The following is a 16,320-nucleotide window of genomic DNA, read 5'->3' on the forward strand; positions in this document are numbered from 1 at the left end:
AAGACGATGCCCATTTTTTTTACAGTCTATGGTATCAACGTGATAAATCAGTAGATATTGGTGAGAAATTACAAATCAGGAGTGCAGCAGGAGAACAGGTTAGAAAGCAGGTGACTCTGCAGTGTTAGCAGGTATGCCTAAAGTTTATGATGTAATGCATAGCTCCGCTTGCCTTCCCCTCCTAAAATATCTCTGTAATCCAGAGATTGAATAATATAAAAACTTAAGGTGCATGACATCACACATTGGTTTTGGACTTACAATGAAGCACTTCCTTGAGGTATCGTCAAAGTTAAACTAAACCTAGCTTTGTTCAAGTTTGGATGAGACAAAGAGGCAGCTGACAGCTTCAAGGGGCCTACTTGTAAGTTGAGTCCACCATGCCCTTAATTGGACAAAACTCAGACTCAAGAAACTTTTAAACCAGGCTTTTATTGTGGGGTTTTTTCTGCTGTGAATTTTTTTTTTTTTAATTGGTGTGTATGTGGTTTCCATTGTTTCTGCAGCCAGCCCCTAGTGGACATTCACTGAACTGCAGTTTTTAACACTTCCATATTGGCCATATATTTTTAGACTAGAGGTTATCCCTTGATATAACCATGTATCAACATTTTTCTATTTGTTGGTATAAAACATAGTCCCCACCTTTTCAATATCATCCTCTTGATTGGTCATCACCAGGAAGCCCCCATCATCCAGAATGACACAGTCTATATTCTGAAATCACAGAGGTTAATATCAACGCTGCATGTTCATGACAGAACACAGGATAAACATGCAGGCAAAGCTCTTCTTACCTTATCATTCCTCAGACAGCCACAAAGCTCATCGTTGCACTAAAAATAAAACAGAGTGATAAAAAGTCAAGGGATGAATCAAATGTGTGACTTTACACATCATGCAGGTAAAATCTACTCACGTTCAACTTCTGGGTGATATTGATGAAGCGCTCCATCCACGCACTAATGTCCAACTTTACACCAACCACTGCGATCAAACACAAAAAGCCAGACATCCTCTATCATGTTAGACCTCTGCATCAACTTTACTCTCTGAACTCAGAAATCCAAACTTGGCCAAGGATCACAGGAGACCCGACGACTTGATGTGTGCATGTGTTTGTGTGTACATGTCAGAGGGAGAGGGAGAAATTGACAAACGAGGGGTAGCAGCCTGTAAAAAATAGCTGTGTGTGTCTGACAATGTAAAGAAATGAAAAGGGTCGAGGCTTTCTGGTTGTAAATGTAGGTGTATAAATCAGACTCACAGCGGTAAGTGTGAGTTTGTTTATCGTAGGCGGTGGACTGAGAAAGCCTACTTCAAATTCAGAAGTACAAAAATGTAAAACAAGTCTGAGTGTGTGTATGTGAGAGTGTGTGTTCTTACCAGCTGGTTTGAGTACGATGCCATCAATGTTGAGGTTTACTACTCTGCTCACCAGGAGTGATTCACTTGCTGTGAGAAGAAGAAAAATGGAACACTGTATGTAAAGGCAGAAACGTTGACACACAAAACACACACTTCATATCTGGGAATTACTCACTGTTATCTTTTCTTGCATAGGGTGTGAACATGTAGAGTTCATTGTCTAAGCATCTCTTGTAGAAACTCGACTCATATGTTTCTGCTTCTTCTGTCCATTCCAGTCCAGCACTGTTAAACACAAAAAATCAAAATAAAACTATTGATTTATGAAACAAAGACTGACTAACTGATAAATTCAGAGCTTTAAAGCTCCACCTGTTCATATTAAACTGTACAAGTAGCCACTTTAGTCTGCTGGATTATTTTGATTTGCTTTGAATTGTCATGAAAACACCATATGACAGCGACCACAACCTTAACTTCAGGAAGTTTAGCACTTTTGTTGACCGTGAGTCTGATAGTGTAGTGTTATAAAAGTTCTAAAAAATAAGTTTTTGTTTAGGGGGCAGTGACCAGTGAAATTGATGAGCAACAATTATGTTTAAAGTTAACTCTGCCAGCAGATGTTAGTCTGTTCAGTAAACCACTTTCTTTGATGGGGTTCCCCAGGGTTCCGTTGTGGATCCACTGAACTTTTCCTGTTAAGCTATGACAATGCATTAACCCTTGTTGATGACATCAAAATGTAATCTGATGCAGATGATATCATTATCTATATATCTGTTCCTCTTATGATTTTTTGGCAATATGAGCTTTACCATTTCCTACATGTGATTTGAAAAAATCTTCCAAAGTGCAAGCAAAGTCAAGACATGAACATGTTTTTTTTTTTTTAATTGTGTGTTTTGCTGTCTCTTTTGACACACCTTAGTTACAATGCTTCATCATGTTTCTACTTCCTGCTGCTGGAGAGTAATACCATCACAGCATTTTTACATTTACTTTGAAAAACTCACAGATAGTTTTACTGACAAGTCCAAAGACGCATTTACTTTGTATCAATCATGACTAAATATTACCTACGTCCTCTAAGTATGGGCTACCACCTATAAGCTAGGCTACAAGTGCAGCTAAATTAGGATACGGACAAGAATTGCTTTTCATTCTTAAAAGTGACTCAAAAACTATTTAATTACGTAAATAGTGGAGTTTTAAACTGGATTAACAATAAAATGATTCGTGATTAACTATGATAACTGTCTTTCTTTCAATTTGAAAACAACACCATTGGTCCTCATACAGGATCATGTTTGGAAGTCAAAAGTGCTGGAAAAAATCTCAGTCAAAACGCCTTTTGATCATGTGTTTGAATGGTGCCTGGAAGTGACCTTCAAAGTATTAAAAACAGGAGTGCTCCTTTAACTTCCTGGTGATGGTATTCCAGTCACATTTGACTGGGTGAGCACTCTTTGATGGGCCTGACTGTCCAACAAGGTTTGTGAAATTGGCAGTAGAAAAAAGACCAGGGGGACTTGTCAAACGTCTTATATTAACAAAGTATGAAGAATGAACCACATAAATAAAATGCAGCTTGCTTAGAAAAACATGTTTTTTCTTTATCATGCATTTCAAAACACATTTATTTCATTTCCTTGCTCTTAAATTAATTCCCTTTCCATATGAATTTGATCAGTACCTTTTCGGGAAGACCCGAGTGATCCCTCCATCAGTGGCAACAAATCTGGCCAAGACACCGTTCCTGACAAGCGGAGAAGATAAAGCTATAAAACATACAGTTACAAAAAAATGCTTCACGTCTGTATGACATTTATTGGTGATGCTGAAATACCTGAACCATCTGCTGTGGATTTTTCCGCTTAAACATTCATTATCAAACACAGAGTATCAAATAATTGAAGCCACACTACGAGTTTGTCTACCTTTCAATCGTTCTGAAAAAATCTGGAGTTCACTCACAGCAACTCGTTATCTTTCCAGTTCTTGACCAGCTCTGAGGTGATGCCAGCATCCAGAAGCAATCTGTTCACCAGTTCCACATTACCTAAACAGCAAAACATCACATGAGACTCCAACATGTTAGACTTGAACACCATTTGTGTGTCTGCTGATTAATCCAGCATTGCAAAAGTCAATGATTAACGATTCCCTCTTTGATCAGCTTTGAAGTTTTTCATCTTAAAAAATGGGGATACCCTATTTGTTGTTTCAGACGTGGCTTGGAAAGAGCGTGTAACAGGAATCAGCTGGAATATGTGGGATAGATTCCCGAGGAGCATCCAAAGCCAAAAGGGAATGCATAATCATGTGAGGGGGAAAGAGAGGGATGAAGTACAAGGTAACCAAGCGGGGAGAAAAACAACATATGTTCAGCAGTGGTCATCTCATGACGGCTTCCAGGATAAATTGCAAATTGATTGCAACATGCGAAGCTTGGGCTGATGTACAGCTACACTTAGAAGTAGATAAAAGTGAGTACATGAGAGCAACTTTGAAAGAAGAAGCCGAGAGTCTGATTGATGACTTCAAGGTACGACAGAAAAACTTATTTAGTTTCATTTTATGGTGACACCAACCGGGTCAACGCTATGGATGATGTCAAGTGAACTCGGGATGGTCGATCCAGAGAGGTGTTACAACTTTTTCTTTTATAAAACTGGGGATAAAAGCTGCTCCATTCATTCATTGGCACTGCCCACTACTTTGAACTCTCCAACAACCTGCTCCGCTCCATTAACATCGAGACTCGTCGATATAGCCCCATCACCTTTTCCCCACCTTCATGACACACCACACACATCAGAGAGAACAGCTGGTGTAACACTTTACCCCCCACTCCACACACCACCTCCTTTCTTTGAGCCGTGGTTTTCATTACGGCTTCTTTATTGAAGGCAGCCCAGGAATTCCTAATGTACTTCAACTTGTGCGCCACTGCAGTGGTTTAACTAAGGAAAGCATGTAACGATACTCCAGCCGCCAACAGTCCACATGGGTCTAACTTTACTTCTCCCACTGAACTCCCAGTGGACTCCATTAAAGTAGCAGCTAATAGTGGAGTAAGTAATAATTCAATTGGGTGAAAAGTTTTATTGGATTGGTTTTGTCGGGATGTTTGAGCTTGGTTTGCAAACTTTATTTGTCAAGCGATGTTTTATTAATACCTTGGGACCTTTTGTTTTACTCAGTGGGTAAAAATGCATCTCAGTGAGTGAATGCCCCAGTGGCTACGATGCTAATGCATTGGTCAGATGTTTGGGAGAAGGTCCACCAGCCCCTGATTTGTGTTTTATTGCTCTGCTCATGCTCCTGGCTTGACGTGTCCTGCTCTTTCTCACAAACACACAGTAATTGGATGAGGTCGAGCGGGTATAGGCGGGGTGTGGAAGCCACATCATTGGTGAATACCGTGTGTGTGTGCGAGCGTGTGTGTGTCACATCTAAGCCGCCATGCCTCACACATGTGCACCCAGGCGTGTGATGGTCAGACTTTTAGAGTTAGCATCAAATGGGTAACACGGACACAGGGGGTTCCACTTCACAAAGCTTCGCCTGGTCATGCACACAAAAAGCATCCAGCCAGACGTGCGTTTTACTCGAAAGAGAGATCTCTTGGGGAAAGGTTTCCATTGGCGCTTTTCCATTAAATGTTCAGCGCACACCTTGATGCCAAGCCAGATGGCTAAGATTCATTCTGGAGCAAACACCGTCGAGCTTCGCAGCTCTTTGAGATGTAAATAGGAGTCTGTACGGAGTATGACGCCCACGTGTGCTTCAGATAGTACAGTGAGATCAAGTGAAGATGCTTTGAAGGAAAAACGTGAAGCTAATAGCACTGAGATAAGATACTCACACAAGGGGTTGTTTGGAGTCTTGATGTCGATGTAGTCGTTGAACTCCATGAGGAACTCGGTGTTGTTTGTGTTCTTGTCTGGCGGCTTTAGGTCCTTACAGTACACCCTGTGGTCATACATGCACAGAAAAAGAGTGAGACGGCTGATATTAACTATTTTGGCAAATCAAAATAAACTTTGCGTTGACTCACCTTGGTGCGATAAACGTGTAGCCGTATTCATCAAACTTGTCCACCAGCAGGCTTTCAGAAACTGGTAAAAGGTGTGAAGAATTAAATATTTTCCTTTCATGGAGTTTAGATAAAACAAAATTATCATTCGGTGAAGCATGTGAGTAACAACTGAGTATTAGAATGCTTTAAAAAAGGGAAAACGTTTTTCAGAGTAAAGTTTATAATTAAAGGTAAAAAGACTATTAAGGCCTGTTTTATTTTGAAGGGTAAGATCTGGGAAGCAGTCTGCCCCCTGCTTTTTAATGAGGAACATGGAGCATCTTGTGAAGTTAAAGATAATAAAAAAAAGATTTATAAACAACAGATTTCCCATTTAAGCACCACTCTGATCTCAAGTCTAATACAAGAAGATTAACTAAAGCAGGTCATTTATATATTTCTCATTGAATTAAAACTTAATTCTCCTAAACTAAGATGATATAACATATTACTTTATTGATCCCAAGGGGACATTAAATTGCAATGAAATCAAATAAACTAAAATTTAACAAAAAAATAAAAACTAAATAAATAAATAAATTGATGGATAAATAAATACATAAAAGTATAACAACCAAAAATGCATTAGAAAAAGCATAAAATAAAATTAAAATTAATAAAGCAAAAAACTTACATCTTAATTTTATTTTCATAATAAAACCATTTTACTTCTGTACAATTTAAATTTAACAAACTTACAACTTTATTCTCATTAAATTACATCTTAATTATTAAAATGCTCAATGTGATTTAAATCCTTAAGATCTTAATTTAAAGATGAGACTGTTCTCTAATACACAGAATACCTCATTTCATTGATTAGAAAGATTTCCTGCAAAATGAAATAAGAGTTTGTCTGGTAACAAACTGAAAAATCATGGTAACCACCTAGAGACCTCTTTGAAATGCCCTTTTTCATTCTTTGATTATTAAAAAAATGAAAGAGAGGAATGGGTTAGTTCTTATAAAGAGGATAAGGAGAAAATTGAGGCTAGTTGTGAGGAAGAGTTTTGAACAAAACAGTGGAAATCAGGTATACAGAAGAAGGATCACAGTTGACTTTGCCAGACATGCTGGGCAAAGCACCGACACGGCTCAAGAACAGGAGGAGAGAGATGAAAGTAAAAGGAAAAAATACTTGCCATTGTCCCCTGGAGTGGAAAAAAATCCCAGCAGAGAGAAAGTGAGGAATCATCCCCCGGGGAGGAAAAGACGAGAGGGAAAAGAAAGGGGAAAAAAGGGGACAGGGTAAAACCACAGGGGTCAGAGGTGACACAATATTTTATTCACAGAGCAAGTCCTGAATAGAAATATTGCATTCCCAACAAAAGGTTTGAGACCTTTGGATGGAAATGAAGATGATGCTGATGGAGAACACGACCAGAGGCTTCACATGTGGTCAGAGCTGGAGACGTGGATGTTTTTAGCATTAGGATTAGCATTCTTCTGGTGATACACTTAATCTGTGGAGTTACGGTGTATTTGCACTACAATACTGCACACAGATCTGAACATCAACCGCAGCTTATACCTAATAGTGCCTTTGACATTCTCCAAAGCATGTTGTGTCGACAGTAGATTACTACAGAGCGAAATCTCACATGACGAAGCCGGCTTCTCCTTGTCCTGTTATGGTGGTCATGATTGTGAAATAATTGCACCCATGTGCTTTTTCTTTGATATTTGGTCAGCACTTTCTAATCCAACAAAGTATCTCGTAATGATGGATCGCAGGGAGATTTGGGGAGTGACGGCTGCTTATTTTTTATGCACTCTTGCATGCCTTTTCACACTCATGGTGACATTTCTTCCTTTTTTGAGAATGTTTCGCATAGAGCTGAATAAATATGGTGTCGAGGATATGTCTGAATGGGTTTCAGCACGACACATATGAACATGCAAGACAAAAACCAGCGCCAACTTAACAAATGTATAGCAATTACGTGCTGGACGGGATACAGAAGACACAAATCAGGCTTCAGTTTCAGTTAATCCACAGAGCTTACAGTGAAGATTCTCCCCATTCCGGGACCACAACAGAGACAAAAGTGATGACAAGAAGAGAGACCCAGAGGAGATGCAGCTTTGTGTGTCAAAAAGGGGTCCTGTCTCTCATTAGGAGTTATTTAACAAGGTTGTAAAAACCAAAAGTGAGTCAAGAAGGGAGAAAACCGATGAAGAACAAAAAAGAAAAGAATCAACTCATGTTTCGGGCTCGGACTCACAGCTTTCTCCTTTATGGGATCACCTTCCAATAACGCAAACATCCTGTCGTCTGTTCTCTCGGCTACAGCAGGTTAGTGCCAAAACCACATCAGAGGGCAGTCAGAACAGGTGGGGGTCAAACACATACATGTGCACACACACACATGCACACATGCCATCTGTGACAATCTGTGTGGGCGCGCGTTGCATGGGAAGCGCTGCTTGTGAGTGCAGACACCGGCTTGATTCAGTGTTACGGAGTTGTCAGTAATAATCAGGAGCCATCAAGGGAAGAAAAACAGATAATGAAAACAAAATGCTTCTGTGTTTGTGTGTGTATGTGTGTGTGTGTGTGTGTGATTGCAACAGAGTGTTCAAGGTTATAAGGTAAAACACAAGAGGACAATACTTGTTCTATTTCTCCAAAATTGAAGGAATTTATTGAACCTTAGATTTAAAACCTGCTTAAAGCTACATTAGGTGGGTTAAGGGTCATTGTTTGGCATTTTCAAGAGAAGGTAAAGCTCCAAAGACTAAACATGGATCAACATTGTCTTGTTTACTAAAGAGCATAGAGTGAGTGTTGTCTTTGTTTTCATTAAAGCCTCTGTGGGGAGGTTTCAACCAGTTATAAAACAGATTCAAAGTCACATTGACACTCTTAAAAAAGCAAATTCAGTCTCTTGGAAGTTCAATCCACAGGATAAGTGTTTGTTAGATTGTCTCTTTGCTGTAACAATGCTTTTTGGTAATACATCTTACACCGTTGTAAAACCTGTATATTTGCTTAACGGAGCCACATTTTTAAGGAACATTTTGTCTGGTAATCTATGGAGCAGGAAACAAGAGGTGGAGGACCCAATTTACTAAACTCAAAATCCCAAAACTCTGCCGAAAGAAACAAAACCCAAAACTTCAGAAAAACTCAAATAGAAAACCAAGAAGACAAAGACCTCACACATGATGACAAGAGGGGGCAGACAGCAAACACAACGACACAGAACTTGAGAAACGCTGAGGCTAAAAGACACCAGGACAATAGACACAGGCAGGAAACAAGACACTGGTGAAGCACAAAAGGGGCTAACACAAGGCCAGGAGGGAGAAAAACACAGGAATAGACCGACACATGACAAGAACCGAATCAAAATTACAAGGAACAAGAAGTATAGACAAGAACAGGAAACACAGAAAACATACAACAAGAATATCTGTGACAAACACAAGAAAAACAAGACAAGAATCACAAAGAAAAACTAAGAAACTCAAGATACACAAGAAAATCCAAACCACAGAAATACACAACTCAAACCCAAAACCAAACCCATTGCACATTTATTGGTGGGATGAGCTGAAGGGCTGAGTATGTGGGATGTGTCCATGAAAAAATCAGCCAAACCTTCTCTGCCAATGCCAAACAGCTCATTCTGCTGTTGATACTGATGTTTCTGGTGCCAGTCAGGTTCCTGGTTGTTACTCGATTAGCAAAGAGATTCAGAAAGATATCAAGATGGGATTTTAACCAGTTGCAATCCCTGAACTCTATCCTCAAGATGACAACGCTCACCCCTACAGGGCAGGGTTTCTCAGAGTCGACATGAATGGTCTATCTCCAGGCCTGACTCAACTTCACCCAACACTTGTAGGATCAGCTTGGGCATGCTGTTTGTGGCAGAGTGACCAAACTCTTGCATCAAATCATAAACATATACAGCACTGAAAGTGAAACCTTTATATTCATAGAGTCATCTGTGAACGCTTTAATAGTTCAAACTGACTTTTTAGTGTAATTGTGAGCAGTGACAGACATATATGTTTTATTATTATGAACCTTAAGTCTCCTCTTTTTTGTCCAGTAACACTGGTAAATGATTGATAGCACTGAAAAAAGTGTTTTTGTCTTATTTTCAGCAGAAAATGTCTTTTAAGACTTAATATGAGACAATCACCTGACTGGTCTGGAAAAATGTTTTGTTTCAAGTTATTTAAAGATAACAAAAGGTCAGAATTGCTTGTAAAAAGTTGAAAACAATCTTCCAATGGAACAAGAAAAGAGTTACGTGTATTAAGACATTATTCTAGTTTCAAGCAAATTTTTTAGCAAATTTTCTTTATTCCATTGGCAATTTTTTTACTTGCTACAACCAATTCAGACCTCATTTTTGTCTTTAAAAAACTCAAAACAAGAGATTTTTCTGGACTGATCAGTTGAATGTGGCTCATATAGAGTGTAATAAGACAATTTTATGATAAGATTTTTTAGTTTTTTGCAGTGGGCAGACCAATCTGAAATTCCACACAGCACATCACCCTAATCAATGCTTTTTCTTGGGATTTCACCCTGAAATCATGATTATCTATAAGCCAGTAAATCGTCGGATGCATCAGCCTGTCTCAGCTTGAGGAAATTATGGCGCCTGACAGCAAGATGATAGGTGTCATTAAAACATTGAAGTGATGAAATGTCTTTCCATTGGTCATTTAGGACCCAGACACTGATGGTGGTCAGGAAAGACTGTGGAAACTCTACTTCAGAAAGTCAAATTTGTCAAAAGTAGTGTTTTTTACTGGGCAGTGACAAAATGCTGGTTGAAGAGCTTCATCCACTAAACAACAACAAACGAGTCAACAACAGCTCAAGCTGTTTGGCATTGGCAGAGAAGATTTCAGCAAATTTCTCAGGTGCACACACTCAGCTCTGCAACTCATTTCACAGATGTTCCTTATAAATGTGGCACCATTTGAAAGGAAGATAAACAGGTTTTCCAACGGCTCCCACCACATACCGCTTTGTCCAGAGGGGGCGCCAAAAACACAAACCAAAACCTCTTACCTGAGCTTCATGTGCCTGAACTTGTTAACACTCTCTGTTTCTGAGTTTACAGGTTTCAAAGGGTTCAATTAAGGGCCAAGTTCACATGATTTTATTTGTTTATCCTCTTGGTCTCCAATTTCACTACACTGCTCATAAATTCAGCTGCCCACGTCTTAGATGGAGAACCAGAACAGTTGTAAAGCATACCTATGGATTGTTTGTGATTAATTAAAGCCTCTTGGAGGAATATAAAGGTGATGAAATGTAGGCTTGGATGTCTGAACTCTGAGTTGGAGGCACAGACCTCAACCAAGCATATTGTGATTTTCATGCAACACTTTAGTCCTACTTTAATGTTATATTCCCTTTCAGCAGACTGTCTGCGACAATTTGGTGTTAGTTGCAAGTTTGTACCATAATTAGTTACCTGACTGTGTTGAAAATTATGATGACCCAGAACATATTTCATATTCCAGGTCTTAGTATCCAGAATATTCCTAGGATCTGGATCGTACTTTTACATCTGTCAGAAATTATGGTGACCTTGTCTTGTATTGTTTTGCAAAGCAATCTGATCATTTATCATGGAGTTATATACACATATGGTGAAAACGGCCCTATCTCACAATGATAACGAATCCTTCAAAAAAATTCTTGGATCCAGACGGTGATCTTTGCATACTACTCTATAAACCTGTCCTTTAAGCAACATTATGAGTCAGTTACAACTTTTACAAGTGGAAAAAGACGACTGAACGGAAATATAAGATGCAAAACAACACATATGGAGACCTTAATGCACTGAGTTGCATCCAAAAAGGTCTGTACACACACACATGGATGCACAGAGGGTGAGGTATGTAGTTGTAAATTAATTCACAAGCACTGGAAGTGTGAAAGAAGACATTGGAGCCACTCATCCCGCTGTCTGGCGACAAAATCTTTAACGGCACCACAACTTGAGGGTGTGAGGCGAGGGCATGCAGTGGGGAGGGTGTAGAAGTATGTGTGCATGAGGTGAAGTAAGTGATGGTCGGAAAAATTTTTATAAATTTAAGGACTTACATTTTGCTTGGGTGATTGTGTCGCTTATTCTAGTTCGGATGTAGTGCATACTGTAATCTGGGAGCACCAAGGCCAGGCTGAGGAAGACATACACACAAAAAAACATTTCATAAATGTGTCCTTTGACGCAACATGTCACTTGAGGCTCTTCTTCAACAAACATTTTCTGGAAGATCTTTCAAAGTGTTAATTAGAAAATCATGTATTTTTCATAATTCTATTATTCTTTTCACTCCATTATCGAATTAGCATTTCATAAACTGCTCGCACACAATCTTGCTCAACCGCCCCAGCTCACACGCAAAAAACACGTTAGGGGGGAATTCATTAAAGCTTCGTAACACATCTTTCAGGCAGTCCTGCTAAGTGTTTTATAGCAGCAGGCTGCGCTCTCATTGCTCCACCTCGAACACTTTTAACTGTGCCTGGACTTTGTCCTTGACTCAAGACCACCATCCAGCTTCGAGACAGATGAGAGCAAAACACTTTTATGCAATTAGAAGGAACATTTTGTAAACTGTGTGAGTGCAAACATCTGGGTTGCCTCTCGTTCTGGGCTAAGGTTGGGTTAAAAAACAGCATTTACCTGTAATCCGTCCCCTTCACTGGTGCGAAGGTGTATGTCCTCTGACCTAAATCAATGTAACGCTTTGAGGGCAAGAAAAATGGTCAGAACATTATTTCAAAACATTTCAAAGCAAATGTGTTAATAATTGGCGAAGACTCCACATCCTTCTCTTTAAGATTACCTCATCTTGTGATTTTACTAAAGTAGAAATTGTGTAATTCCCTGTCAGGCCGTCGATCATTCTTCTTCTTATCTGCGAACCAAAAAATCAAAAATAAATTAATTAGCTAATTATAAAAGGAAACGAATAATCCAGTCAGAAAATATGACTCTATTGGATCTGACATGAGCTCATGGAGTCGTACAGGTGGAGTAATCTATTTTCCAAACCTCCACTTTGATCTCGTTCTCCAGCTCTGCATCCAGGAAGTCCAGCGTTACAGGTTCTTCAAAATTGGCAGTCTACATGGAAATGCAAGCAATCAGTCCTTGGTACATACTGCAATTTATAATCCAGGGGGCTTTGAGTGCAAAAGCGAAACATCAAGCGGTAAACATCAGTTATTGATCTTCTGTTTCCAGAAGAGATTGCGCTACATACGTTTTTTTAAGCGCGGAATAGGAAACATATTACGGTCTAATTTGTCTGTCAGCGCTGACTTTTGAGTGTTGTAATCATCTGTGACCAATGTGTGCATGCATAATTTACAAGAAGAGCACATTTCACAAAGGCAATGAAAAACATGTTGCTAAGTTTCAGCAAACAACACCCTGGACACTTCAAAATTAGAGTCTCAAAGGAAGCCAAATGACAGGAACATAGGAGGTGTGGTAACTTCAGCTAACATGGTGAACGCTGCAGAGATGCTTTTTAATGTTGGCTTCATGCTACAAGGAAACAGATAAACCAAAAGAGACATCTGACATATTTTAAGAGCCTGTTTACACCTGGTGTCCCCATTGGTATCAGTACAGGTGAAAACACTCAGAATTATTCAATCAGCATCCAAACCAAATCACTCAGACCCAAACTTGACAGCCTGGGCTGCATATGTCCACATTCTCTCAAATATGTGCGAGTTCATACGTTCTGGGCCAAAGTGAAGGACTGTTCACTCCTTGTACTCAGGGCCGGGACCATATTGAGTGACAGAATGTTTGCCTGTCAGTTTTGCCAAATGTGATTCTTCTCTGTGGAACTCTTTAATTGAATTGTTTCTCGCAACATTCCCAGCATGTGAAACCTTAGCAGGGAGTAATAAATATATACAGAACAAGCTCAATGAAGGATAGAGGGGGACAAAACAGCCCAAGGAGATCTATGAGGTAACAAAGGGTCAGCCCCTCTGTACTTGGGCTATATATTAGAGTCAGACTAGTATTTGGTGATTATGTGTAATTTTGAACATCATCTGTGTGCCCATTTGTTGTAAATTTTATGAAAGGCATGTAAAGACCCGTGGGAAATTTCTTTGAAGAGAGTATATAAAAATGAAATGACATACATCAAAAGGCCAGCCATTCCAGATGGGCTGTGGTCAAACTTTAAAAAATCAATACACCTTGCAGAAATGTTTCTCACACCCAATTGTCGTGGTGATTTGGAGATATTATTTGGCTGTCTTGTATCCAAGTCCTCTTTTTTCTGAAAAGTTTAGTTTTCGTTAGTTATAAGAGGTTGAAAATGAGTTTTTACGTTACTTTTAACTATGACTGACAGCTGCCGTTCTTGTGTATTTTTTTCGGAGATTGCAAAATATGTTGGGAGGGAGAGCCAAGAAGAAATTAGACTCTCGAAAGACTCAGAGTCTCCTAGAATCCTCCACAGTCTTTACTGCACAGACTCTGGCTGCACAACTGTTGTCAATGGCTGCACCTGTGACGGGGGTATTTTGGCCTCAAAAAGGTGCAATGGTAAATGGTGGAGCCATGCTGTCCACTCTTTATACAGTGCATGCTATGGTATTTACCAACAGTTACACAGCCCTATTGTTTGAAAAGTGACAACAAGAAAACTTTGTAACCTCAGGTTGTGCTGTAGTTTAGTACCAGGCTTTATTTAGTGTTGATCACAGCCTGGTGCTCTGAGACTTGTCTGTAACGTGTAATGTTAGTGAATCCTGGTTATGTCCTACCAGTGTTCATCTGCAAACTCTAACCTCACCAAGAAGAGCTAACGTAACCTCACTTTTTACAAAAATGTGAATAAATTTGAATGGTGCGATATTGCATTCGTTTACATAAACCCACTTTCCTTGCGCTTCATCTTTTTCACAGCCAAGCCTCTCCATCACATCTTTTATATACTGACTGATTTTAACTATGAACCTGATGAACATGTTTATTGGCTTTTAGAGTCAGAACATGAAATCTTTCCCAAGTGGGATAGATTTAGCCACATTTTATTGATGAGACCGCCCAGGATGCATATAAATACCAGGTGTAAACAGGCCCTGTGTGTTAATAGCTTTTTATATTCACAATAAAGAATGTTGTGTTCCTGATGTCGGTCGGAGCGTTGTTAATGAGCAAATAATGAGTTTAGCAAAGGATCCAAGAGTTAGAAACAACAACTGTGATGGGAAATGATCAGAGTTTCATAATCTGGCCTACCAGCGGCTGTAGGTTAGGATGAAGGAGCACATATCCATTGGGGTCGATGGCGAAATAGTAACCATTTGGTCCAAACTAGGAGGCAAAAGGAGATAAATTTAATATCCGACATCTACTGTATGAGTTAACTGCTTCTCTGTGTGTTCTTACAGTGAAACGAGGAGTCAGCCTCTTGATATCTTCCAGAGAGACATCAATCGCCATGACACCCAAGATAAGCTGGTTTTGAGATTTCTAAAAGAGAAAACCAAAGAGGGGGAAAAAGGAGGAAGTCAGTGTGTAGGAAGACTCACTGTTAGACACACATATGAGTCCTGTTGTTCTTTCTGGATGAGTCAAGTCCCTCAGCGCACTCTGAAGGATTTCAAGGAAATGGGGTGCAACAGAAATCTGGACAGTCTCATTCCCAACAGCTTTACATGCCGCCATGAGTCACTGACAAGGCATTTCCAGCCTCTACTCCTCAGCCGCTGTGGAGGTAACCCTGAGTCCTCCGAGGTAGACATGTAAACTCATCTTGAAGCACTTAGCTACCGGATCATTTGTCTCCATGATCCGCAGGTTTGATCTCTTTTTGATTTCTGCTTTATGACATCTTCCTGCGGGGGCTCGTGGGAGGCCTTTAAGGGACCTCAGCGTCAACAAAGGATACAGACAGAGCCACAAAAAAGAGAAGCAAAGGATAAGGGGATAATTGAGAATAATCTTGTTGGATGTTAATTTTTTTAGTCTGGTAACCATTATGGTGCGTCACGTAACCGCAGACCAACATTCTCCCATGGGGTCAAAGTGTCAGACGTACTGTCAGTAAATCATTTGTTAACAAGATGGATGGATGGGATGACACAGTCAGAGACAGAATATCGCCTACTTTTGAGCCAGTGTTGGTTTTGTTGAAGACAGGCAGAGTTCCAGTGATCACCAGGCCGAGCTCCTAAAGATGAAACACACAACATGTTGAATAAACATTGGGTCTGTAGGTTAATGGGTTACGGTAAAGTCATTTTTCACTGAGATGGAAAGTTAACAGAGGGATTCCAGTAACTGTACTGTTCTCAGTACATATTATTCTGACAACTTTGACTTTTACCTCCAACATCAAACATCAAAATCTCTACATTTTTTTAAACACTGTTCTTACCTAAGTAGTAATGCATTTCATGCTGCTTTGAGTACATCATTCTAAAACTCAATGATTTAAACAACATCAAAAAGACGATACACATATGTATCAGTGCATAACAAATGATAAAAACCAATTAAAAGACACATAGACCAAGGAAATATCAACCAAAGACAACAGATGTGAAGCATCATCATCACAACAACTCCCTAATTTATGATATTCTATTATTTTCATTTTCCATATTTTTAAAGCTCCAGTGCAAATTGTGTAACTGGTTTTTAAACACACTGATTTAAACAGTAATACACCTTCATGGCCTTTGAAACCAGATATGAAAAAAAGATGAGTTCTTCATTTGGTTCTTTTTAAGATTTGTGGTAGACGTATCAACTGTGAGGGGGTAGTTGTAAGATACAGCCATTCACAGCGCAGAAAATGTAAACCCATGTTTTCAGCCTTTTTGTACCACGCTGTAAACA

At 39.5% G+C, this 16,320-nt stretch overlaps 1 protein-coding gene across 2 annotated transcripts in view; it reads right to left on the reverse strand.

Moving 5' to 3' along the window:
* The window catches only part of cacna2d1a (calcium channel, voltage-dependent, alpha 2/delta subunit 1a), a 116,132-nt gene that overhangs the window by 21,726 nt on the left and 78,086 nt on the right, over window positions 1-16,320 (reverse strand). For both annotated transcript variants that reach the window (XM_074697866.1, XM_074697865.1), the window contains 16 exons: window positions 15,587-15,649; window positions 14,866-14,949; window positions 14,716-14,790; window positions 12,493-12,564; window positions 12,284-12,355; window positions 12,121-12,182; window positions 11,535-11,611; window positions 5,429-5,489; window positions 5,237-5,343; window positions 3,343-3,427; window positions 3,062-3,124; window positions 1,544-1,653; window positions 1,387-1,455; window positions 920-987; window positions 798-836; window positions 646-717 (listed from right to left, as the gene is read on the reverse strand). In XM_074697866.1, the coding sequence (XP_074553967.1) occupies window positions 646-717; window positions 798-836; window positions 920-987; window positions 1,387-1,455; window positions 1,544-1,653; window positions 3,062-3,124; window positions 3,343-3,427; window positions 5,237-5,343; window positions 5,429-5,489; window positions 11,535-11,611; window positions 12,121-12,182; window positions 12,284-12,355; window positions 12,493-12,564; window positions 14,716-14,790; window positions 14,866-14,949; window positions 15,587-15,649 (1,179 nt within the window). The remainder of the gene's footprint in view (window positions 1-645; window positions 718-797; window positions 837-919; window positions 988-1,386; window positions 1,456-1,543; window positions 1,654-3,061; window positions 3,125-3,342; window positions 3,428-5,236; window positions 5,344-5,428; window positions 5,490-11,534; window positions 11,612-12,120; window positions 12,183-12,283; window positions 12,356-12,492; window positions 12,565-14,715; window positions 14,791-14,865; window positions 14,950-15,586; window positions 15,650-16,320) is intronic.

Source organism: Halichoeres trimaculatus, unplaced genomic scaffold (genome assembly GCF_033239565.1).
Source record: "Halichoeres trimaculatus isolate MK-OKI-2021-1 unplaced genomic scaffold, fHalTri1.1 fHalTri1_scaffold_21, whole genome shotgun sequence".
Taxonomy (NCBI): Eukaryota; Metazoa; Chordata; class Actinopteri; order Labriformes; family Labridae; genus Halichoeres; species Halichoeres trimaculatus.